General features: G+C 39.2%; 1 protein-coding gene across 3 annotated transcripts; it reads left to right on the top strand.

Moving 5' to 3' along the window:
- The first annotated feature begins 866 nt into the window (after positions 1–866).
- On the top strand, positions 867–22897 carry thrap3b (thyroid hormone receptor associated protein 3b). Of its 3 annotated transcripts, none has more exons than XM_085345967.1 (11): positions 867–1149; positions 10183–10337; positions 13668–14498; positions 16595–17200; positions 18379–18545; positions 18690–18801; positions 18909–18984; positions 19576–19757; positions 19871–20102; positions 20532–20681; positions 21646–22897. In XM_085345967.1, the coding sequence occupies exons 2-11, from the start codon at positions 10216–10218 to the stop codon at positions 21871–21873; spliced, it is 2706 nt and encodes a 901-aa protein (XP_085202093.1). In that variant the 5' UTR covers positions 867–1149; positions 10183–10215; the 3' UTR covers positions 21874–22897. The 3 variants fall into 3 exon arrangements, with proteins under 3 accessions (XP_085202093.1, XP_085202092.1, XP_085202094.1); XM_085345966.1 differs by having other exon boundaries at positions 867–1220; XM_085345968.1 differs by lacking the exons at positions 867–1149; positions 10183–10337 and adding an exon at positions 11838–12578.
- Positions 22898–24419: the final 1522 nt, after the last annotated feature.

Raw genomic sequence — 24419 nt, 5'->3', positions numbered from 1 at the left:
ACTCACCAAGGCTGGTTTTGCTTTAAAGTTATTATGGATTTATCTCTTTTTCTGTTGTTTTTTCTTATTTTTTGGAAGCTACATTATTACTTTTGAAAGTGCAGCCTATATTTATAGTTTCTTGTTGCTTTCCCCCATCATTTTGTATTTCTTTTTAAACTGGGGACTGGAGACACTCCATTTAACCTGTTTTAAAGCATTATTTGGAACATGGTTATAATAAAAGTGTGTTCGTTAAATTTCCAGTAAAACAAGGAATACGTGCAGAACATGCAAGGAATGCTTTGTGACAAGAAAAAGAAAAACGTGTGAAACGTGAACTTATACAGGAGGTATAATTAACTGAGTGTCCAAATGATGCTTTACGTTTGCAACACATTTGTTTTGTTTTCTCATATTGTAGTTTATTTTATTGAGCTACATGCTATTCACCTTATTTAAGCTGTTATGAATTTTATTATATATATATATATATATATATATATATATATATATATATATATATATATATATATGTATGTATGTATTTATTTTTCTTAATTAAATAATCTTATTCAATTTATTTTATTTTTTATTCTTTTGACGATGTCTTAATATATAAACAGACATCTACTGCTTTCCATGCCAAATAGTAGCGTAATACTTTTATAAATATTTTATTAAATTGTGTCTTTAATCTTTCTTCATATATTTGTGCATTTTGTGCACTTATTTAATTTTTATATATTTCATGTATTCACTGTATATATAATTTTTAGATATAGTACATTTGAATTTATTTTTTATATATATTTATATTTTATGTTCTACAGGTTTCTCTGCGTTTATGCATCGTCACAAAAAGTCTCGCGTGATCTGGACTCAGCGTTAGCGTTAGATAGCGTGAGGTCGAGCGTTAACTACCCGTGAATGTCGACAAAGCGCACTATTTAGCACAATTAACAGAGAGAGAGAGATGTCTCCGAGTAAATATGTTATGCAGTGTGAGCGTGTAGTCCGAGCGCCTTGCCTCTCGTAAAGGTACGGTGGGCCTGTTTTGTTCGCTAAGTTGGTTTCGGTGCCGCTGCTAACAGGCTAGGTGGCTAACACTCGGTCAGCGCACTAAACCAGGAAGGAGGGACCCGACGACCAGGCAGCCTGGCCTCAGAGGTTGGTCTACTTCTGCAGACATTTATTCTTAAAAAACGCTTCTCATCCATTCGTGTGGAAACGCGAACAAGGTAAGCGAGTTTGATTTTGTGGTTGCGCTAATAGGTGGCGAAAAATGAGTAACGTGTTCATTAACGTTGTTGCCTGCAGGGGAAGTATCGATAGCTGCAATCGGTTTTTACTGGACTCCACGGTTGGGGTTGTACATTAAAACAAACCAATCGTTAACACATCGATGTTTAATGTCATTTTGTAAAGATTTTTCTTTCTTTTTTCCATCTCTGTGACACCTGCTCTCCTAACCTCAGGCAGTCTTCTTGCTTAAAAACGCATTCTTAAATGGTAATGTTAACAAAATTAGTGAACCGATCGAACTCGAGGTTAAAGATGAGTGCTAGTATCCACGCTGACCACGCTTGTTCAAGCGCAAAATGAAATTTGGCTTTTTATGGAGTAGTTATAGGGCTTATTGGTGCATATTGTATAATGCAAAGAGTGACACAAATCCAACACTATTTAAAGGTAACTGAGCATAGACATATAAAATAAATGGCTATAGGCTACGCCTAAGGGTATTTTAGTGCAATCTTACCAACTTGCATTACTCCCACAAATCCAGCCATGTTGTGAAACCCCATTAATTCTCGCCCCTGAACAGCTAACAAGGTGAGGAGTTGACCCACAGTAACATATATTCAGGACTTACCATGAAGTCCTGTAATTTGGCTCATTTTCATGAAAGATGCCTCCCTTTTTTCCTTTCTCTATCTAAAAGCAAAGTTGAGCCACACACTGTAGCTCCTGCAACCTCAATGGTATTAATAAGCTTGTCCTCCATTTCTTACCCCAGCTTGTAGGTTTACACTATACATAATGAAATAGATGTTTTTTTACTGAAGTTCTAATATTTTAACCCACACTAAATGCGTATTCACCTCTATTGGAGTCAGCCGTCATGTGACACCAATACAAATGACTACCAAATTTGCCTCAGTTTACATTACTGCACATACATGCATTGCATGCAACTGCATTGTCTGCTAGTCTTTCAGTTGCTGCCTACATTGGATCTACATTGTTGATTTGACACAAGTTTTTACGCCAGATGTCCTCATTCGTCAGGGCTTGTCGAACCAGGTGTTTCATGTGTAAGTGTTAACTATTATAGGTTAAAAGACAAAAAAAAAAACCCACAGAAAACCGAGAACAGTCAGTTCGACAAAGTTTAAAATAGGGAATGCAAATATTGTACATGTCTTTAGGATGTATGTGAAACCATTAATCACATTTTGCATGTCACTGTGCATGCCAAATATCCTTGCACAACATACTAACTAGAGATGGCACGATACCACTTTTTTATGTCCGATACCGATACCGATATCATAAATTTGGATATCTGCCGATACCGATATGAATCCGATATAGTGTTTTTTAATCAACAAAACTGTTTTTTAAAATATCTTGCTGCATTTTGCAAGTCTGCAAGTTCATACTCAAGTTTAAAACAACAACTACACTAAAGCTATTCTGTTATACCTGTATACAAAAAAAATATTTCATAGTTCAGCAATACTGATCAATCTAATAAACTTAGACCTACACCATCCTCCCTATTCTGGTATTTTAAAGAGTACTTAGCGTAAATATTAAGCAACCTAACTAATAGGGTTCCAACTCCCAGCAACAACAAAAATAAATAAATAAAAAATAAGGAACCACCCCTCACGCTCCACCTCATGATGCTTAATCGACATAATCAACCTTAATTTGATGAAGTGTGAAAAAAATGCACAGAAATCAATTATTTTTCAAGAAATATTAAATAGATTCAACATCTTTCTTCAACAAAATTGCAGACTGCACAGATGGTACCTTCCCAAAGTAAAAAGTACTATAGCTTACTAGGGTATATATATTAGACTTAATAGTCACTATATACAGTAATTGACTTCTATTCATTTTACATCAAATTAAAACTTTGGGTGTCAGATAATTATTTATTAAAAGCTCGACATTTTAAATGAGAATAAGAAAGAAAAGTATGTCTTTGTGCCCCCTTTTCCCTGTTAATGCCCTATCGGCCCCCCTGGCTAAACTTTGCTAGATCCGCCCCTGCACAGTTACCAGCGTCAGCTACGTCAGCTATGTAGAAAAAGATCCTGGTGTAGAAAGTAATATTAAATAAATTCTAACAACAGCTTATCAAGCTTAAACGTGCTGCTGTTGTTCAGCCGCTGGTTTCCTCTTTCTGGTGCAAAGTGGGCCAAAAACAAACAAGAGACACGGACTCGCGACAGAAAAGCCGATCAGCTGATCGTTAAGCAGTTTCACGATTGAAGTAGCAGCCGGAGAGCGAGAGGCAGTCGCTTGTTAAGCTTAACGCAGGAATGCTTTACAAACATTCAGAGATGGACTTACACACTTGCTTTACTTCTCTCGGGATAACTTTGTCGGAGATGAAATGCCGGGTTGCTAGCGAAGCTCCACATGCTATCCAGACCACCGACAGGTCCCGCATGCCACAGCCGCTCTATCACGTGATGCATACTGCTCCGACGTGCTAACGTTCTGAGGTGAGTTACGGCGTGTTGCAAGTTTTGTGAGGTGCTTTCGTGATATTTAATGGATCGGATTAAATTTTTTATTTTTCTCCGATATCCGATCCAGTAATTTAGGTCAGTATCGGACCGATACTGATACGTAATATCGGATCGGTCCATCTCTAATACTAACCCCACGTTGCTTTTCGATGCGTCTGCTGGGGTATGAATGTGTGTGAATGTTAGCTAGAAAGCAGTTGGTAGGAAAAGGCATAGAACAAAGTGCTTCTATGAAGAAGTGAATGAGGCAAGTTGTGTAACACGCTTTGAGTGCTCAGGTAGAGTAGAAAAGCGCTGTATAAGAACCAGTCTATTTACCATTTACTTTGTATTTAAAATTGCACAAAGTCAGAAAAGTTTACCGAGTGCGGTTAAATGGTTTATTATCCAAGTTTCTGTGCAGATGGTGATTATGCATCCCTTTGGTTGTGCGGTACCGTTGGATCAGTCTGACAGAGCCAAACCTTCTGATCTTTTTCTTTATCATAGTACAGCATAACAGTTGGCATGGCTGCTATCATTGCCAATGAGAGAGGGAGGGGCTTAACCTGTCTGGTGTTGCGTTTGGATTGTAATATGTGTGAACCAAAAGGTAACTGCTGTTTGCGAATTAATAAAATTAGAATCAGTTATTTAACAAGACTAGTGTTTCTTGTGTTGACTAGTAACGCACACATCCCTAGTTTAAAGTAATGGTGAATAAAACATGAAGTTTATTTAGTTACTTTTTATTAGAGTCAGAAAATAGGATGGTATAAGATTTTCTCGTTGGTAAATATCCTGTCAATTACAAGTTGTTAGCCAATAGTAATGTCGTGTCTTCAGTTATACAGTCAGAGCAACCCCATGTACGTCCAGTGGCGTTCAACAGCGCCAGGCTTCCTTTGCTTTAGCTTGCTTGACCCCAGTTGGAGAGAAGAGGTATCACAATGGTTGTTATCAGTTTTCTTTCTGCTTCAGGCTCTGTACATGCTCACATAAAAAAGGGTGCTTTGCGGGTCATGTGACCCTTGTTCTGAGCAAAATGATCAATGTGAGTGTCACCGCCACCAGTCAGATATGTTATCAAACGGTTATTACCAATGAAATTCAACTCTGTTGCAAATAAGAAAAAATTAATGCTGCTGAAAATTGTTAATCTTGAAATTTATCATATAGAGTGGTAAAATAAAGCTTTTGATTTAAGTATTTTTGTCACTGACTGCTCTCTCTGCTGCTGCTGTTGATTTCTAAGTGGTGGCTGCAACTTAGATCCCTGAAACTTAAAAAGTTGTGTTTTCTATGTTTTTTAGGAGCAGTAGCTGCAGCAGTGTTTAAAAGAAAAAGAAAAAAGACGTAGCAGCAAGTTAGAATCAAGTATAAAGGCATTTATTCATTTGCTCCTTCACCAATTTAACACCTTGTCACACAGCAAGACGTCATTCAGTGGTTTTAGTGATGTATTGCTCAACACTGAAGCTCAGTACTGAAATACTTAAGAGTGAAGACGCCATTTTGAAATCACCTAATTTAACATGATTTGTTATTCTGGTTCTTCCAGTTTTCACCCATGGATATTTTCCCCTCGCAGCTTCAGTTAGTTTCATTCTTCGCTCATCGTGCTTATAACCGTCAAGCAGCACTTTTTGCTTTTCAGAGTAACCCCAAACCACTTCTACATTATTTATTGCACATTATCTGATAGTTGAGTCGGGGCACGAGAAACACTTTGACATTCAGAGATGGTGTGCGGTGAAAGAGCTGAAGTTATTTGTGCTTGTTTTCACTTCCTTTTTTTGGTCTGGGCCAGTATGGGTGACGCTTTAGTAGCATACAGTAGGTAATGTTGTGAGAGTCACCTTGCTTTAATTATCATTCAAAACATACATAAAGTCTGCAAAGGGGGCAGACTCAGGGGTGCTGCTTCTGTGAATATAAACTCTTTATAAACTCGCAGCTTTTATAAGCTTAGATTTGCATAAACAGTTTCTTAATGAGAGACTCACTGCTTACACAGGAACCCTTTCATGCAAGGAGATTGTTTTCTTTCCTTGGTATTAGTCTGATTTTTTTATTTTTTTTTCACTGAAGGAATTTTTTGGCTGACCTGAATATTTATCTTTGTTCGAACTGTGGGGACCTCCCCTGTAGGATTTCCTTCATAGGTTTATTCAGGGGACAAAGAAGTATCTGATAATAGGTAGATTCTTCTGAGCAGCCTTGAAAACAAAGCATGCACCAATATCTGATTTGGATCGGATATTACTCAGATTAGGGCTGGGCGATATGACCCAAAATTCATATCTCAATATTTTTTAACTAGATGGTGATATACGGTATATATCTCGATATTTTTTTTAAAGCCATAAAGTAGGAACAAAAAGAGGGTTCATAGTCAAAGCTGTGTCCCAGATGTCACACAGGCACTTTTATTAACATACAGCATAGAAAAAACTACTCAAAAATAAATTGTGAGCATTTATTAAATAATAATCCTCCATAAATAAAAGAAAACTGTTGTTTTTGTGTATAACAAAGAGCTCACAATTGTGCAGTTAAAATGTAAACTAAAAGACGCTGAGCATAATAACATAGGCAGATTTCACAGCTGCTCTGTTCCCAACTTCTACTGCGTGACTGACAGCCTGGAGTTTGAAATCCGCTTCGTAACCATAACCATATAGTAACATAGACTATATCGATATAAAGGATATTGTCACATCTTATATCTCGTATAAAAATATCGATATTTTTAAAAGAACTCGATATATCGCCCAGCCCTAACTCAGATCCTGACTTGGAAAAGTAGATCAGACATCACTGTCAATATGCTGATCTTTTAATTTCCGTTCTGTGTTTACTGGCCACCAGCAGCAGGACATTGGTTACTTGTAGGAGAGCTCACAGCAGCAGTTTGGAGGTACTTTCTGCCTGCTACACGGACAGCTTTTCACATTTTTCCTAAATATGCTCATCTTTCTCTCCTCCACACTGTTTTCCACCAACAAAAACACTCCATGGGGAACGTTGAGGCGAGCGAGATGAACAAGCATTTGTTCAAGTACAGTAAAATTAAAAGCTCTGAATTAAAAGTCAAAACCAGCAGTCAGTTTTCTCTCACTTGACGATGATGATGATGGGTCAATCTAACCACTCCCACACACACAAATAATTTTCAAAGCAAGCAGAGGTCCAGGCATGAACCTGTATTGATTATATGTATTGGGTAGATTCAAATAGGAATTATGTTAAATTTAACACGTTAAAGAGAGGAAGTGACCACCTTGATTGATGAGCGATCTCCAGTCACTTTGATTATTTGGATCATCATACATCGCTGCAAGCTGTTGATTGACTAAACTGCCACAAGCAAAAACCCAGCAACCTCGTGGTAGCCAGGGGTGAAAAACAGGGCAAATGGAAGAGATGAAAAATGAAAGTCAGAAATGACTCATTGACTCAGTAAAGGCTTTATGGGCTTATTGCCATGGTTTAAGCCCTGAGAAATTTAACATGAGAAAAACAAAGTAGTGAATCAGAGAAATAATGCGCCAATAAACTTCTCCTCCTTACAACCCTGCAGGAAATTGCTGCTTTTAACTGAGAAGCAGGCTTTGTTTCATCTGCTGTCTGTCCCACAGACAGAAAAAAAAGACTGAGACAGGCAGCCTTCAACCTGGTCACTACTTTTTACGATGGCCTGTGTAGATAAACAGCCAATCTAAATAATCTTTGTTTCACAGACAAATGGAAAAATGGAAACAAAACAAATTGCAATTTGAAGGAACCCTGAAAAGGGAAAAGGCATGGGTTCTTTTGAAGTAAAATCAGCCATTGAGCATTCTCAAGTTTGGGGGAAAAAAACAAGTGAGGACCTTTTGTGCCCTAGATTTGCACAAATGAAGAAAACTCAAGTGGTCTGCAGTGGTGGTCTAAAAACCTGCATGAAAAACCTTTGTTTAGCAGGTAGAAAGTGGCGTCTCTTCAAACCACAACATTCGGTTAAACCCCCCCCCCCACAGTTGTCATTTCATTGCTGTCTCAAAGTGAGATCTTAAAGGCTTCAGACTTTAGAGATGACAGTTTGACGTCATTATCACCCAGGATGCTGCCTCTTAAACATCCTCCTTAGTTCCTGTTGCTGTAAACGAGTTCTCTGCGCTTTACTGCACAAAAGCAGCTCCGCCCGCTACATGCCTGCTGCTTTCTGAGAGTTTGAAAAACACTTGAAACACCCCTGCACCCAATTTAAAGTTAGTGGAGGGTAAAAATACTTGTTACTTTATCAGAAACTGGCTTGTAGATGAGTTAATTCACAATTCACAAAGTGTGGGCTGAGAGAGGTGGATTACAAAAATCTTTTATGTTGTTGATTAAATATTTACGTCTAAAAAAATACTAATGAAAAGTCATAAAACAAAAGCAAAGCTGTTGATTTTTTTTTTTTTTAAATTTACCAATAATAATCCTGCTTATTGATAGGAAAATGGAGAGGTGGCTATCAGCAAGCAAAAAGAGCCATAAACGGGGAAAAAAACTGAAAGAAATTCATCATAACATCACAATAAAACTGTGGCTTGTGATTAAAGTAAATTGGGACACGGCGTACTTAAGTTTAGGAATTGTTGCTGTAGATAAAGAAAGTCTCATCGTCTTATCCTGCAGTGTTGGGATAAAACACCATCTGCATCCCCCAAAGGCTTCTTTAATCCCTCACCTCCTCGGAGGTTTCTGTCAGCGTTGATTAATTAGTTATTTTTGGAGTTGAGGTTACTTAACAGGAGACGGCGTCTGTTTACTTCACTGCTGCTCTTTAACTGTCGCACAAAACAATGTTTAGTAGAAGTGGTAAGATTAAAAAAGAAAGAAAGAAGTAATTCAGCGATGAATAGTGTTGGACAAGCTGTCTTAAAGAAAAAATCTACTTGTTGAATTCAGAAGCATTAAAAACCCTTGTTATTATTGCAGTAACTATGGCAACAACCTTTAGGGGTGCATGATTAAACTACCAATCAGTTATTTTGGGGCAGTCTCGATTACTGAACATGATTTTTCATTAACTCAACAAAAGATTAATTTTCAAAGCGGATTTTCTTGAACTTCAGCTCTAACTCGAATAAAGAAGTACTGAAGTCACAGGTTCGCAACGCCACTCCCTCAAGAGCAACCGGTGCTCTCCTGGCCTGCAGCTGCTGCACGAAAATTTTAAGAGCAGGTGGTAATCATGAATTTCCCTCTGGCTTTCGTAACCCTTTTGATAGATCAGTCGTGTTTGAGATTAAAATCACTGTGTGTTTAACTGTCAGTTAAGACAAACCTTTAAAGGGTTGTTATACATCTAGAAATTTGATCCTTTATTAGAAAAAGGCGATGAAGGAAAAAAAAAGAGAGCTTAAAGTTTGGAAGGTCTTAAAACATTTTAAATGTCACCTGTTATTTTTCAAAATTTGTAATTTGCAGTCTTAAATAGCAGCAATATTTATATTTGTAGCTAGTAATGATTAGCATGTTAGATTTTAAAAAGGACGAGAAACTTAAATAGTGATCAGTTGATGTTGATTTACTTTCTTTGTATAATTATTATTATATCGTTATAAAAAATAATTTTGAGTAATTTTTTAACCCATCCATATGTCCCTTTTCTGCTGCTTATGTGGATCCAGGTGACATGATATAAGAGGAGTACTTTGTTTTGCCCTTGTTGGTTTCCCATCATATTGAAGGTGAAAAGAGAATAAATTACCTTCACTCGATTTTAAAAGCATCTAACAGGTGAAACCCAGCAAGAACTCCTTTTTCTTTTGTGTATCTTAAGACACATGAAGCAAAGTTGTCACAGAAGCAAAGTTCACCACAGAGCTGATTCTGTATTTCTCACTGGATTTACTTGATAAATTCGTTTTTAAAGAAACAACAAGCCTCTCACATTTGGACCATGTTGTTTGTATCTTGTTGCCATCTCGGTGGCTCGACTGTGGATGTTGAAGCGTGTCTGATGTTTAGCCAGCTTTCGCTCCTCTTCAGCAACAGCCTGAATATCTTTTGTGCACAGAAGCTCTTCTCCTCCTGTCTTATATTGCTGCCGGCTCTTGTGTATATGTTTACACCTTGATCCAGCTGTCTGCTGCGGTCTTTAAGCTGGCCCATTGGCCTTGGTTTGTTGCCACTGAGTTGGTTGTGATTTATTTTCATGACAGTTCAAGGTCATGGGGGGCCGCAGGGTCTTGGTGATGGGTAAGAAGGTGTTGCGCACATTATTCAGTGTCTATCTGTCAGCAGGTTTTGAAGTGTTTAGCTGCGTAGTCCTGATATGTTTGTTTCATTTGATGTTTGCCCAACATAACAACCTTTGGTACTTGTTTCATTTGCTTAGTGACGCCTGGAAAGTACATTCTGTGTTCAAGCAGCTGTGTTCTGTGTTTTGTTTTGTTTTTTGTTTTTTTTTCCCCAGGAAAGCAATACTTTTACTGGCCTGAGATCAAAGATGTCAAAGCCTCCAAATTCTCCTGCTCGGTCCCGCTCCAGATCCAGGTCTAGGTCCAGATCCAGGTCCTACTCCAGATCCCACTCTAGAAGCCGCTCAAGATCCAGAAAACGTCGTTACAGGTAAACATTTGACTGAACCTTTGGGTCACAAATATCAGTTTTTACATACTTTGACCTCATAATTAAATAAATAATTGATGGATGGATGGATATCAAAAACAAGGAAAGCATATATTAGGTTGAATATAAATAAATATTTCAGTATGGCTCAGCAGGGTGGCGTTTTTCTGATATGTGCTGCTTGTGCTGGATATTGACACTTATATGACTCCAAATTGACACATTAGGAGGTGCATATGCTTGCTGCCAGCTGAGTCAACTAGTAAGAGTATAATATATAAAGAGCATACTGTAAATGTAGGCTTGCCAAGAGGTCACACACATAAATTACGGTATATTAAAAAAAAAAAAGTTGAAGTGAGATGAAATTAAAACTTATAAGATAAAAATATTAAAAATAAGACCACTCTTTCCATTCCGGCTGCCAGATAAGATCAGTTTTAAGTTATCAGAGGCTAAAGAAAATAAAAGAAGAGAGATCCAACAATGAAGAAGATAATAGAATTATTAAGATGAACAAAAACAAAATGGAGTAATTTTAACCCATGAGAATTTAACAATACCTGTCCACAGGAAATTCATATTTGTGTTAGTTAAAGGTGTCTGATTGTTACTAAGTAGCTTCTAAAGTCACACCAATATTTGTCAAAGAGGTGTGGTTTCGTTTTGATGTTAAACATAACTGATAAGCGTATAAGAGGAGCTTTCTTTCATTTTAAAAAAAATTGGCCTGGTGGTGTGAACATTTTACAAGAACTCCTTAAATGGCCATGATTTGTTCAAAATTCAAGTGGTTTCAGAAAGAAGAGAAGATGAGCTTTAGGGGACATCATGGTAGCACGACGCATTCACAAGATACATTGTCATACTCAGACACTTGGTGAATAAACTCTCAAACGATGTGTGAATACGATCACTCGAGTGATCACTTGAGTCTTAAGATAGCTGGTATTCTCTTAACTTACTGGTTGTAAGTTAAGAGCTGGTTTTGTTTAGCTGGCTCTTCTCTGCTGTCGAGTAAGTCAACCAGTAAGATTGCGTGTACAGTAATTATTGTCGACAATATCGGGAATAAATAAATGTATTGTGTTAGAGCTCTGACTTAAAAGAGGAGGAAGAGGAAGAAGTGGAGTTGAGTAAGAAGAGAGCGCAATGAGGAAGAAATACATGATAAAATATACAAACGTTAAATGGTCGAATATAATTTAAAAGGGGTGATCTTTAAATTAAAAATGAACTCATAATTAACACTTTACAGCATTTTTTTAAAACTATATTTCGTGTAAAGTTCATCAGATCTCATTTATCCTTCATAATTCTCGGGTATCTGGACTATCCCATTAGAAATCCATTGTGGTGTAGAGGGTTAGATGATAGAAGGCTTAGAGGGGAGTGTCTGCCCATTTCTAAAGGAGGTCAAAGCATTCATTTCCAGTAATCTTGCCTAGTTTGACAAACTGGACCTTGTTTGTTTTGGAACATATGATGTTTGGCATATGATGCAAGTAATAGTTGCTGTCATAGATTTTGGCATTTACTATCTAAAGAAAATTCAGTCAAAAATGAGTGCAAGTGGAGTGTATTTGTGTACAAAGGTCTTTGTGGCTTTGGTGTTTACAGAGTACGAAGTAACAAGGAAATGCTCGGCTCGTGTTTCACTCACTATCTGATTCGGCTCATCTTTCAGTGAAGCACTCATGCAAAGGGCTGAGCGGTTTCAGTGAAGATCGTTTCTTCCTAAATTATCTCTCACAAATACAGATGTTTTGCAGCTGCATGTATTTGTGTAGTATGCAGCATTTGCTCAGGTTCACTCTGTGGGTCCTTCATCCTTGACTCAACGCAGCTCATTCTAGGTTTGATTTGCATGATTTGTTTTTAAGCAGTTTGCATCAGCGCACCTTCACTCTAAAAATCTACCGGCGTGCCTTTCTATTTCCAGTCTGCCTGTTTTTGGAGCCAATAAACACATTCAGAGACAGTTGTTAGATTGTTTTCTTTTTTCTTCTTGCCGTATTGAATATCAATGATTTTTCAAAGCAGGAAATAGAAGATAAGTCACCACTCTTGGCCTTGTTGTTATCTCCCTCCCTTTCTGATGCCTCCTCCCTCTGGGTCTACTCGTTTTTCCGACACATTCATTAAGGCCCTCGTGTGCGAACAAGTGTTGTTTTTTTTCCCGTCTTGTATTTGATGCAGCCGAGTCCACAACAGCTCTGTTTCAATGAAAAGGTCCAAGGGGTAAGCAGAGAAGATTTGTTTTCTTTTTCCAGGAGAGATAATCTGTGTTGCATGAGTAAAAGTTTGACTTTGATTTTATCTGGAATGTGTAGGTGAAGTTCCTTAAGTAATTTTGTTGTTAATGTAACCGTTTGCTGAAATGGAACTCTTTTAATCACGGAGATCTTTAATGTCTGTTTTAGTTTACATGTGAGCAACCTGCTGCTCCTTCCAATCAGGCCACAGTGCTCAGTAACTGAGCTCCTGTTGGAGTGTGCACCTACATTAGGGTCTGTGGACCACTATGGTCCGTTTTGTAGCCTCGGAGATCCACGAGTGAATAAAGGTTTTGTGTGACATCCGAGTTTCAAAGGTTACCAGAGCAAAAAGACCTGTTCTTGATTTGGGCTCCATCTGCTGGTCAGGCTGCTGAGATGTTACTCCTGTATTATGAATCAGTATAAATTTAAGCATTTAACTTGGAGGGCTTCAACTTATTGCTTTCAATGTCTATTTTCTGAGTTGGTTGTTTTTGGCTTGTAAGATGATGATTGTTGCTTAATTTGTTCAGCAGCAGCCCAAACAAAATATAAAGTTTTAAAGCAGACCAGGAAATAATCACATTAAATAATAATTTGTGCAACGGTGACAGTTTTTCCTGTCTTAGAATGGGACTTTGGGAATGTCTATTTACTGTGTGTGTTGGGATGATTCAGTCCTCCTTTTTTATTCCCTATTTCTCAGACCTTTAGTTTTTATTAACTGGTGAAAGACCTAAACCTCTTTGGTGGATGCCATTTTTTTTTTTTTTTTTTTTTTTTTACGTGCAGGAATAGATGTTTGTTTTCAAAGCTTTTTGTAGCACCCACAGACTACTAATGCACTAAGATTATAAACCTTTAGGTTTTCAGAAGTTTTCATTCAAATCTTGTATCCACATGTCAAGTAGACCCGGTTGAAATGTGTGATACTTTCCTAAGAAGACAACAGTTTGACAGTGATCTTTTTGTGTTTGGTGTTGTGTGAATTACCTGTACTGACTTGTTCTTAATGTTATGAACAGCTTTTCACATGTATCTCCTCTTCTCTCTCCCCCCTCCTTTTATTCAGTTCTAGGTCTCGTTCCCGTTCTCGCTCGCACTCTCCGTCCTATAGAAACTATCCTTCTCGGGACTATCAGAACAACAGAGGTGGCTTCAGAGGTTACAACAGAGGCTACCGTAGGCCGTACCACTACCGAGGTAGAGGCCGAGGCTATTACCAACGCGGCCATTACCAAAACAGAGGTGGAGGAGGTTATGGCTATAAGGGTAATTGGCAGGGTGGTGGTGGTGGTGGTGGTGGTGGAGGAGGAGGTGGCGGTGGTGGCGGGGGCGGCTGGCATGATCGGCATCATGACCAGGACCACCATTCTCACAGCCCCAGGAGGGGCCGCTCACGCTCCCGTACACCCAGGAAGCGCTCGGGCAGCCGGAGCCGCTCCCGCTACTCTGATCGTTCGTCTTCTGGACGATCCCGCCATTCTAGGCGCTCCAGCTACTCCTCTCGGTCCCGCTCCTCATCCCCACGCCACCGCAGCAGCAAGGGAAAGCCCAGCAACAAGGATGCTAAAGACAAGCCAGTTGAAAGTCAGGTTGAGAAGTCTACTCCGGAACCAGATGGCAGCGTCATCGAGAAGACTTCTGGAGGCAAATGGATTGACTACGACGCAAGCCCCAAACCAACCAGCCCAGAGACTAAGAAAGAGGACGCGCCTTCTGGTCCTGAGGTCAAAGGGCCCACCAGTGGTGGCACTATGTGGAAAACCATCAGCAGTGCATCACCTCCAGCAAAGAGCCCCACAAAGTCTGGACAAACGGCCTCGTTCAGCGGATTTGGATTCTTCTCAAAGGATGATGTCAAAACTACAGATAAGACTGTGATCTCTGCTGCCTTCAAAAAGTATGTCCAGTACTTTATTTTAGATATTGAAATGTAATTATATTATTTTCTCTTTTTATTTTTCCTAACAAATCATGAACGTTATTTGTCTTTCAAACATGTTTAGCTTTTTTCAAAGATCCTTGGAAGAATACAGTTTAAAAAGGAATGAAACATAAGACTCCTGATTTTAAGTGAATTGAAAATGTAGCCGGCTGTTTTCTGAGAGGAAGTTGTATGAAATCCCACTTACTTAAGACGATGGTGTTGACGTGAGTATATAACCATGAAAATGTGAGTCATGGTCTGTACTGTTTGCATTGGGGATGGGCTTTTTTTTTTTTCCATAAGGTTGTTTAAGTCAAATGATGACAAGCATCCTGAAATTTGAATTGGCAGGTGATCTCCAAATTTGGTTGTAGTGCTTGTGTTTGTCTGCCTTCAGTCTCTTGAGGAAAGTGAAGGGTAGTTCAAGCTTTTATTTAAAAAAAAAAAAACACACTAACTGGGGAATTAAATTAGTGGTCCTGGTTCTTAAAAGCAAATGTAGAAGTGCCTTAAACCTGTTTTAAGGCACTATTTTTCTAAATGGCCAGCAAAGGGTGATGTTTAAGGTTGCAATAGACTTCTGGTTCTATAGAAATATGTGAGAAAACAGCCTCAGCCTCCGTTATTTTGTGGTGACTTTATGATCAACCCTCAGGCCATGCTGTTTAGAATATGAAGCCAATTTGTAAATTATAATAATTTTTGAGTTAGAAAGGACAATTGTTCAGGATTTGCATGTTGGCTCACGAGTAATTAGCCCCAGGTAATTAGCAAATGAGCATGCTGTCAGATCCACCCCTTCACAAACCAGTGGGAGATGCTGCTGTCTAAAACCCTTTAAGCCATTTTTCTTCAGAAAAAGCAAGGTCTGCTGATGGATATTTGAAAATGAAGTCATGAAATTCAGTAATTATAGAGCTCTGAAGGGGCTTAGTAAACAGCCTAACTGCTAAAGTTGATCTGAAATTAGGTGCTTTAGCTCCTGTCCCTTTAATCGAGGAATTACCTTTTCATATTCTGACCTCAATGACTTTAAACTTTGGCGATGTATATTTGAGCACTGACCATTGTAAAAACAAATGGAGACAAAAATAAGGCCGTACCGTACCAATATGCTTTTATATTGTAAGCTAAAGACCCTACAATAACAGACTCCACTTTGGTCATGTAAATGGAGAGTCTTTTTTTTTTTTCACACATTAAGGTTAATTATGGACTTTGACCATTTATATTTACATTATATATTCGATAGATAGATAGATAGATAGATAGATAGATAGATACAGAAAGAAGGCATACATTTTCATTGCTATGCAGATGACACCCAGCTTTGTCTTTTCATGAATTCACACAAGTTAGCTGAACTACAGGAATGTATTAAAAACATTAAGTTTCTCTATGACCTCCAATTTCCTGCTTAGAAGCAGTACAATAACCTCTGATAACTGAGGTTTTTGTATGCGACTCTAAAAATCCCTAACCAGATAGTTACTCTGGGTGGCATTAGCTTGGTCCCCAGTAACACTGTGAGGGATGTTGGAGTCGTTTATTAGACAACTAAACAAATGTGTAGGACTATTATATAATTTGGGCAGTGTATCTAAAATGAGCAATATCCTGTCTCAAAGTGATACTGACAAACTAGCTCATACATTTATTACTTCTAGTCTATTTCTGCCTATAAATACACATTCAGATTCATGATTCTGTTTTATTAAGTGTCATTAAGCGATTTTTCTTTCAGAATAAAAGGTAGTTTCAAGATTATTTGTGATACACAAGTTTGACAGAAATGAAAATGAAAACATTAAGGAAGGACAGAAGGTTGGGTAACAGGAAAATGTCTAATGTTTCAGTAAATAATCTTTTTACAACCTGGTTTTAAGCATGCCCATCCCCAGTGTGTATTGTACCTTTCACTTTCAGCTTGTTAGAACATGTTGCACTTGTGTGGTCTTGTTTTCCCTCTTGCATTATTCATCCCAGTCTGAAATTATTAATTTAAATCGTATTATTGGTTCACTTGGAGGTGCGGGTGCTAAAGTTCACTTTGAATTTCTCTGTTTCAGGTTTATGGCTGAGAACAAAAACAAAAAGCAGGCAGCTGAAAAGGAGAACAGTCGTGAAAAGGAGCAGATCACTGTAGATAGAGAACAAGAGAAAAGTGGCAAAACTGGAGAGCTCTTCAACCTCTCGTCCTTTGGTGACATCAAGGAAGACAAGACTATGCCTTTCTTTGAGGCTGGAGAAGAAGAGTTCCTCAAATCACACGGGATGAAAGAGAGGGACCTTGAGGAGGATGCTGAGGTAAAACCTGCCCTCGTAGCTCGGGACATGTTCGGGAAATGGGGGGACGAGTCAAGCTATTCAACATCTTACCCGTCCATTAAGGAGAAAGTCCGTGTAGACCCCGAAGACATAGACCCCATTGATGATGTGGAGGAGGAGTTGTACCGAAGCCGCAAACATAAGAAAGAGGAGAAGTCCAAGAAGAAGGAGAAGAAAGAAAAGGAGAAGGCCAGAAGGAGTTTGTCCCCACCAACCACTTCAAGAGAGAAAGACCGGCCACTGTTCCCTGGAGCTTTTCCTCCTCGTGAACAATCGCCCGCACCGCGTCTGTTTGCATCAAAAGAAGACTTTGAGCTCAGAATCGCTTCTTTAGATGAACTTCCCAGGTATGTGCAAATAAACTACAAATAAAATGCGACAGCAAACGCGCTCTAGTGTGAACCCTCATGCGCAAAAGAAGACGTCACACACAACGCGCTCTGTTTAGACGCAGAGCAAACAATATTGTTTGACTGATGGCCCTTAATATAAAGACTTCGGACTTTACGTTTCCCAATTTTTGCTTTAAGTTATTTTGTTATTTACATAATAATGTAAATAACCTAATAATTATCCTTATTGCTGTTTTAGAGGAGCGGCGCTTCAAAGGTTAGCTGCAGATTTCTGTCAGAATCTGCAGATTATACAGTACAAATAAAATGTTCACGTTGTCTTCCCAACAGTTTCACTGACATCTACTCTGGATGGCCAGGAAGCGTTCGATGTCTTCTCGGGCGCTTCTCCGGAGCTGATAATTGGCGTCTGTCTTGTGTCAGTGATGTAAAAGACGGATTAATGCGACCTGACTGTTCAAACAGCAGTCGCTTTCTAAAACATCAGATATGTATCGGATTCAGTACCACTTATGAAAGTGACCCAGATCGGATTTGAAAATATTGGATTTGTGCCGTTCACACTGTCACACCATGATCGGATATGGGTTGCATAGGGTCAAAAAAAAAATCAGATTTGATGCGCTTTCGCCTGCAGTGTGAACGTAGCCTAATGCTCACGGGCAGTAAAGGTGGCACCAGTAATCTTAAAGCTTAGCTGGACACTTTTCTATTTTTAAGATTTCAAACTACCAAACTAGCAAATCTCTCAATAAGGAAAGAAAGAGATGATTTTTATCGGTGTGACGTTTGCATTTTAAACTTCACAGCTTCTTTAAAAACAAAAAATAGCGTCTGTATTTAACACTGATCTCGAAATTTGGTGATTTTAAAAACACAATATTCCAATGCCATTTTTCTTTCTTTCAGACACTTGAAACATGAACAGACTTCCCTAACATTTGTTAGATGTAGTTATTTATTTACTGTTCAGGGAAGTAGTAGACTACCATCTGGTGGACACGCTGTGCATCGTAATTACATGGTTGAAGGGTGTTTCTCTCTTTTTTTTACTCTTGAGTTTTCATTTGTCAGCCATTATAAATGCAGATACCAAATAGCAAACATTTCATCATATATTTGTTCAGCATGTTTGCATTAATCTTTGCTCCTTCCTTCCTGTTTGCTCTTAGCTCCTCCCTCTCTAAAGATCGCCACCTGCCCCGGGAGCTGCTGAATACCACTAAGAAGGATCCAGAATTTCGCTCCATTTTCCAGCACATTCAGTCCACACAGCTCCGTCGCAGCCCGTCTGAGCTGTTCGCTCAGCACATAGTCTCTATTGTGCACTACATCAAAGGTACAGTGTGTTTGCAGTGTCACGTCCGCGCAAAGGTTTGGGCAAACTGATGAGCTCCGACGATTCATTACTTGCATATTAGCGAGTTATCAGCGTTAGTCTTGTGTGTATTTGGAATAATACCTTTCTGTGGTTTGTCTGCAGCTCAACACTTCCACTCCTCTGACATGACTCTAAGTGAGCGCTTTGCCATGTACCAAAGAAAAGCTGCAGAGGCAGAAATGATGAAGCCAAGGAAGAGCCCAGAAATCCACAGGTAGCCTCCAGAAACGACTATCTGATCATTTTTGATTAATTCATCCAAGAATCTCTGTTCTGAAAACTTCCTACAATCACTAATGAGGCTTTTCCCTCGTCTTTTAGGAGAATCGATGTTTCCCCCAGTGCTTTTAAGAGGCACTCTCACCTGTTTGAGGATTTGGAGGAGGCAAGCTACAAGGTGACGAGCCCTTTTGAAATTTGACGTATGTGGAACAAGCAAATCTGAGACAATCCAGAGCAGCAGTGGTTCAGCTTTGTGCTTTTCTTTCAAAGGATGCGTATTTCTAAATCAAAAGAGCCCAATTGTGTTTTATAAGTGCCAAGCAAGCCCCCCAGCCTATGAGATATGGTTATTGATTGGGTATGTACGAACCCAAGCAAAGGCTTAAAGGAAGTGAATTAAGATCCTGAGTCCAAGCCTCTCAAGGGACGATTATCAGTGCCTTTACCTTGTAAGTATTTTTCCTAAAAAGAAAAAAAATCAAGCCACAAAACTGTAAAATTCAGTTTATTTAAATAAGCTACATGCATGCTGCTGGTTTCCACAGATACTTCCACAAATAGCTGTAAGATATAAACATTTTGTTATCATAGTTTTTCTACATTTGTAACAGTTGCAGATTACGGTAACATGTTTCTTGACCACCTGAGGGAACGCAGTGTTTGTATAAGTTGTATACAGTGTGGTGCTCTGTGCATTCATTCAAAAATTTCCCATCAGCCCTGTGAACGGCTGCTTTAACTGTTTGCTAAAATCGAATCTCTGCAGGACCCAAGTAAAAAGTTCAAAGGCGACGTGATGGACCTTCGCCTGGATATTGAAAGACGTAAGAGGTTTGCTGGGAAGGAGCGCGACTTCAAGCGTGAAGGGGCCAGGAGCCCGGGAGGCTCCCAGGGACTGAGTAGAGAGAGGTCCTCTGAGAAATCTGGGAAGCACCACAAGAAATCCAAGTTTGTTGTTATTTATTTGACACAGATTCATAACAGCAGTATCAGTATATCCACTGATTCATAACTTAGTTTTAATGATGCACGTCCTTTATTTTTTGTCACCTGCCTTACAGGAAGGGTAAGAAGAAGCGGGATCGCTCTCCTTCCTCTTCTTCCTCCTCATCCTCCCAGTCCCCTTATCCTCCGCCATTCCGAGGCAAAGAATACATGGGGGAAGGGATGGAGCACCCTGAGGAGGGCTTCAGCCACACACGCTATCCACCGCGGGACTACGCTGGCCCTGGTGACCGAGGCCCTCGAGATTATGAGGGCCATGGCATGGAGAGAGGCCGAGGCCGTGGATTTGTAAGTTCTCTTCATCTTTGAATGTCTCCTTGGCTGTTTTTGTTATTGACATGTCATCTTCTTGCGATTTCCTATCCTAATGGCAGTAGACAGTAGACTGCGCTTGTCTGCTCTGTTCCTTCCTCCTAATGCTACGGATCATAATGTGGATGATGACAATAAATGATGATGATGACAGTCTATCATACATATTCCATGCACTACATGGTTTTTATAAAGGTAACGTAGCGCCAGTCAGTGGAAAGTCAGCTCATCACTAAACTCTAATGCCTGTAGTCCGTGTGTGTGTGTGTGTGTGTGTGTGTGTGTGTGTGTTCTTGTCTCATTGTCACAGGACCTAGTTATAATCTTCTCCTCCATCTCGTTAGATATCAAAGAGTTTGTCTCAAGACTGCGAGTTTCAGTCCTGCCTGTTGTTTTTGCTTTCAGTTCCCCAGAGTCAGAGGAAGAGGTTGGAGCAGGGGAAATTACCCCGGCAACAACAGCAATGGAAACCCTGCCAACATAAATCCTCCAGTGCGGCCGCCTGACGAGGAGTGGGACCCTGAATACACCCCCAAGAGCAGGAAGTACTACCTGGTGAGTCTCTGCAGCTGCTAATTGATTTACTGGTGTATTTGAAATGGAGGACATGCAAAGCCGAAAAAGTAGTCCAGTGAACAACAGCTGTTCAGTCAGTGCAAGGCATAATCCAAAATATATACTCACTGCTTTATTAGGTACACCTTTCCAGTATTGAGCTGCACATTCTTTGGCCTTGAGAGCTGCTCTGCTGGATTGTGATTTGGTGACTGGGATCATTTGAGTACTTCTGCCGCTGCAGCCCATCTATGTCACGTGCATTCAGCGATGCTCGTTTGCACGTCTTGTGATTGCTTGAGTTATTGTTTTCTTCCTGTCAACTTAACTCACCAAGACCATTCTACTCTGGCATCAACATGACATTTTCATCCAGAGAACTGCAGCTCGCTGGATGTTTTCTGTTTTTCAGACCGTTCTCTGTAAAGAAAATAGTCTGTAGAGACAGTTGTGTGTAGCTTCTGAAATACTTGAACCACCAATAACCATTTAAATTAAAGTCACCTAAATCACTTTTATTCCTTATTCTGATGCTCAGTTTGAACTTCAACAGGTTGTTTTGACTATGTCTAAATGCCTAAGTGCATCGAGTTGCTGCAATGTGATTGGCTGACTAGATAAGTCTTAAAAAGAAGTTGAGGTTTGCCTAACAGAGTGAGTGCTATTCCTACAAAGTTGATTCTGTTGATCTGGATGTCTAATGTTTTTTATTTGTATTTCTTTTTAAGTTTCTGTTTTCAGTTCAGTTTGAGTGAGTTTGCTCAATCCTGTTCAGCTTTTATTGTTTTCAGCGGTTCAGTTGGTTTATAAATATGATGTAGGAGTAATTTGCCAGAAATTCACTGGAGTTTGTCTGAAAATGTTTTAGCTCCTTCAGAAAAGATTTCAGGTGCTTTGGACTTCTTTGATGTTTAAGCGTGTGTGAATGTTGTGGGATAAATAAATCACATCTTTACACTTTCAGCACGATGATCGCGATGGAGAGAAAACCTGGGTTGATAACCGGGGCAGAGGCCGCGGCTCCTTCCCCACTCGCCGAGGCCGCTTCGTGTACCGGAAGGGAGGCAGCAGCCCGAAGTGGACCCACGACATGTATCAGGGAGGAGAGGAGGGGGAGCTGGCAGACGACAGCCTGGAAGTCGACCATAAAGAAGCCAAGGGCGCCGGGGATGCGCCGAGCCTGAAGCAGTAAAGCTCTCGCTCCATCACCTACATGTAGAAGTCCTATCAGAGCGGTTAGAGTGGTGATGAAGGGGTTAAATTTGTGTTTTTTCCATCTTGCTTCATCTCATGTTTTAACGGTTAACATGTTCAGTGAGTTCTCTGTGTAGAAGCGAAAAGAGGAGCGCAACTGTTACTGTGATTGTTTTTTTTGTTTTGTTTAGGTGTTAAATGGTGAGTTTTGATTTGTGTTTATCGCATCGGCAAAGATTCGAAAAGGTAAAAAATGTTTCCGCGGACACGGCAAAAAAGAAAAGAGATTGTGCCTTAGGAAATAATACGGTCACGTGTCCGTCTGATATGTTTGAAGGTGAAAGCGTGTAGGAGAAATCTGATTCATCTGTTTTGGGGTTTTTTGTTTTTTTTAAATGCATGAGACATTTGATTCATACGTTGCTCAACGGGACCAATCGGAGGCAGCTGCCCGGCTCGCTGATTCGCAGACGTGGCGGTCTCCCCGGGCGTTCGTCACTTCTGCTTTCTGAGCTTTTACACGCAGCTCATCAGCAGCTGCTGCATATTCTCGTTGGTTTGTGGATGTTTCCATAGTAAGACGGATGTGTTTTAGACAGAAAACGCGTGAACATTTTTCCGGCGCCGTCATATCTGTTTAGATAAGAGGCCATGTTTGTCTAGATTTTTAATTAAAATAAAATCAGTAGTGTTACATGACATAATCCATGTATAGAATTAGATCTGAAGCTTTGTAATCCTGCAGTTTTACTTGTGTAAAAAAAAAAAAACTAACTGAAGAGAAATGTGAAGATTTGTGGTGAAAAAAAACAAACATGATGTGATGATTTTAAATGGAATCGACCTGAACTAGCAGAACTAGTTTGGCCACATCTCGCCGCGCCCTTCTCGTCCACGTTCGACTGTACATACTGCATGAATCAAACAGGACTGATTTTGTTCGGTCTGATGCTGAAATCTTTTTTACTGTTCAAGAGCTTTGAACTACCCGTCTTTTAATTTTCAATAAATTTTTCTTTGATTCGGGGCATTTTTGTGAGTGTTTTTTTCTTTAGAAAAAGAAATAAATGCAGTTTCAGGGGTATATGTTATTACATGTGGGTTACAGATCACATTGAATATACAAAAACACAAAATCTTCACATAAAGTGTATTATCCTAGAGTTATTTATCGACATCTAAAAACATGTTAAGATTTTTGCATATTTTCATGCCTCTGTGCTAATAAATTCTTGTAATTGCTGTGCATTTAATTTAAAAACTATAAGTATTATTCACACGCAGCTAACTCTAAAAGCAGTACAGTAATCAATCTAAAAGAGACATCAATAATTAAAAACTGCAAAAAGTCTCAAATGACATTATAAAGCTTCTCATTTTTCATGAACACTTTTAACCCGTCCCACCCCCGTCGTTATCGATGGTAACTAACAGCGCTTAAGACTTTAAATCTCATCTGATATATATATTTTTTGCGTAAATATGTTTATTATAATTTTAAAATTAGGATGCAAGATTTCTGAGCTCATTGAGTGCTGTTTATTTTTGCCTGGAAATTAGCACCACAGTATAATTTGCAGAGTAAATTGTTTTCAGCAACTAAACGAGAAGAATGAGGAGATGGAGCCATCTAGTGGTGACAGTGGGTCAGCTCCTGAAGAGTGAGGGTGAAAATACGGAACGCACCAAAGAGCAAATGTATTTTTTTGTGGTGACCCTTGTGACAAGGGAGCTCTCAGTGACAGATCTAGGACAGGACCAGAAGGAAAAGACCTGACAGTAGAAATCTTGTCTTAAAAATGTTTTTCAGTAAATGGAGACGAGGGCACAAAATACATCGATTTATAAGAGTTATGTGTACTAAAAAGAAAGTGACGTTTGTGGCTATGATTTGATACAAGTTTTGACAAAAAACAATAGTGTTGTGTTGCAGCTTTAACAGGTACTTTAGTAGGCTGTTTTTATAATATCTAATTAAACAGTTCCACCTTCTCTCTGCGCATCAGCCTCAGAGCAAGAAAATGTCTTTAAACTGCCATTAACACAAACATCCACAAAAAATTGCTTACTGTGTATTAGGATAAAAACCTGAAATGGATGGGAAATGCTCATAAAATCAGTAAAATACAATACAATTACAATAGAATACAATTTTATTTATATAGCACATTTAAAAACCCGAAGGCACACCAAAGTGCTTCACAGTAATATGGAGAGTCAACATAGGTCAATAACAGGGTACAAATCGGGCACAAGCACAGACAGGATAGAGGCACTAACAGACCAGGAGAGTTAGATAAATACAAAATATGCTAAGAAGACAAAAACAGCAGTAAAATTAACAAAAAATAATACATTTAATAAAATCTAATAAAAGATTTAAAAGTTTAAAATTTAAAAGATTTAAAAGGGTATTAACTGGTCGGGAAAGCAAAGTCAAATAGATATGCTTTTAATCTTGATTTAAAGGAGTGGATAGAATCCAAGGCTCGAATAAGGTTGGGTGCAGCTGAAGCAAAGGCACGATCGCCTCTGGTCTTCAGT

Source organism: Diplotaxodon limnothrissa, linkage group LG22, assembly GCF_057381915.1.
Source record: "Diplotaxodon limnothrissa isolate DT_005_m linkage group LG22, D_limnothrissa_male_GT1.1, whole genome shotgun sequence".
NCBI lineage: Eukaryota > Metazoa > Chordata > Actinopteri > Cichliformes > Cichlidae > Diplotaxodon > Diplotaxodon limnothrissa.
Note: the sequence above shows the minus strand (reverse complement) of the source record. Positions and strands in the feature narration are given on the sequence as shown.

Excerpts from the sequence above, each read along its gene's own strand:
- thrap3b (XM_085345967.1), top strand. The coding sequence starts at position 10,216 with ATGTCAAAGCCTCCAAATTCTCCTGCTCGGTCCCGCTCCAGATCCAGG. Across the intron at positions 18,985-19,575 it reads TGGAGGAGGCAAGCTACAAG|GACCCAAGTAAAAAGTTCAA; the intron begins GTGACGAGCCCT and ends GAATCTCTGCAG. Across the intron at positions 19,758-19,870 it reads AAGCACCACAAGAAATCCAA|GAAGGGTAAGAAGAAGCGGG; the intron begins GTTTGTTGTTAT and ends CCTGCCTTACAG.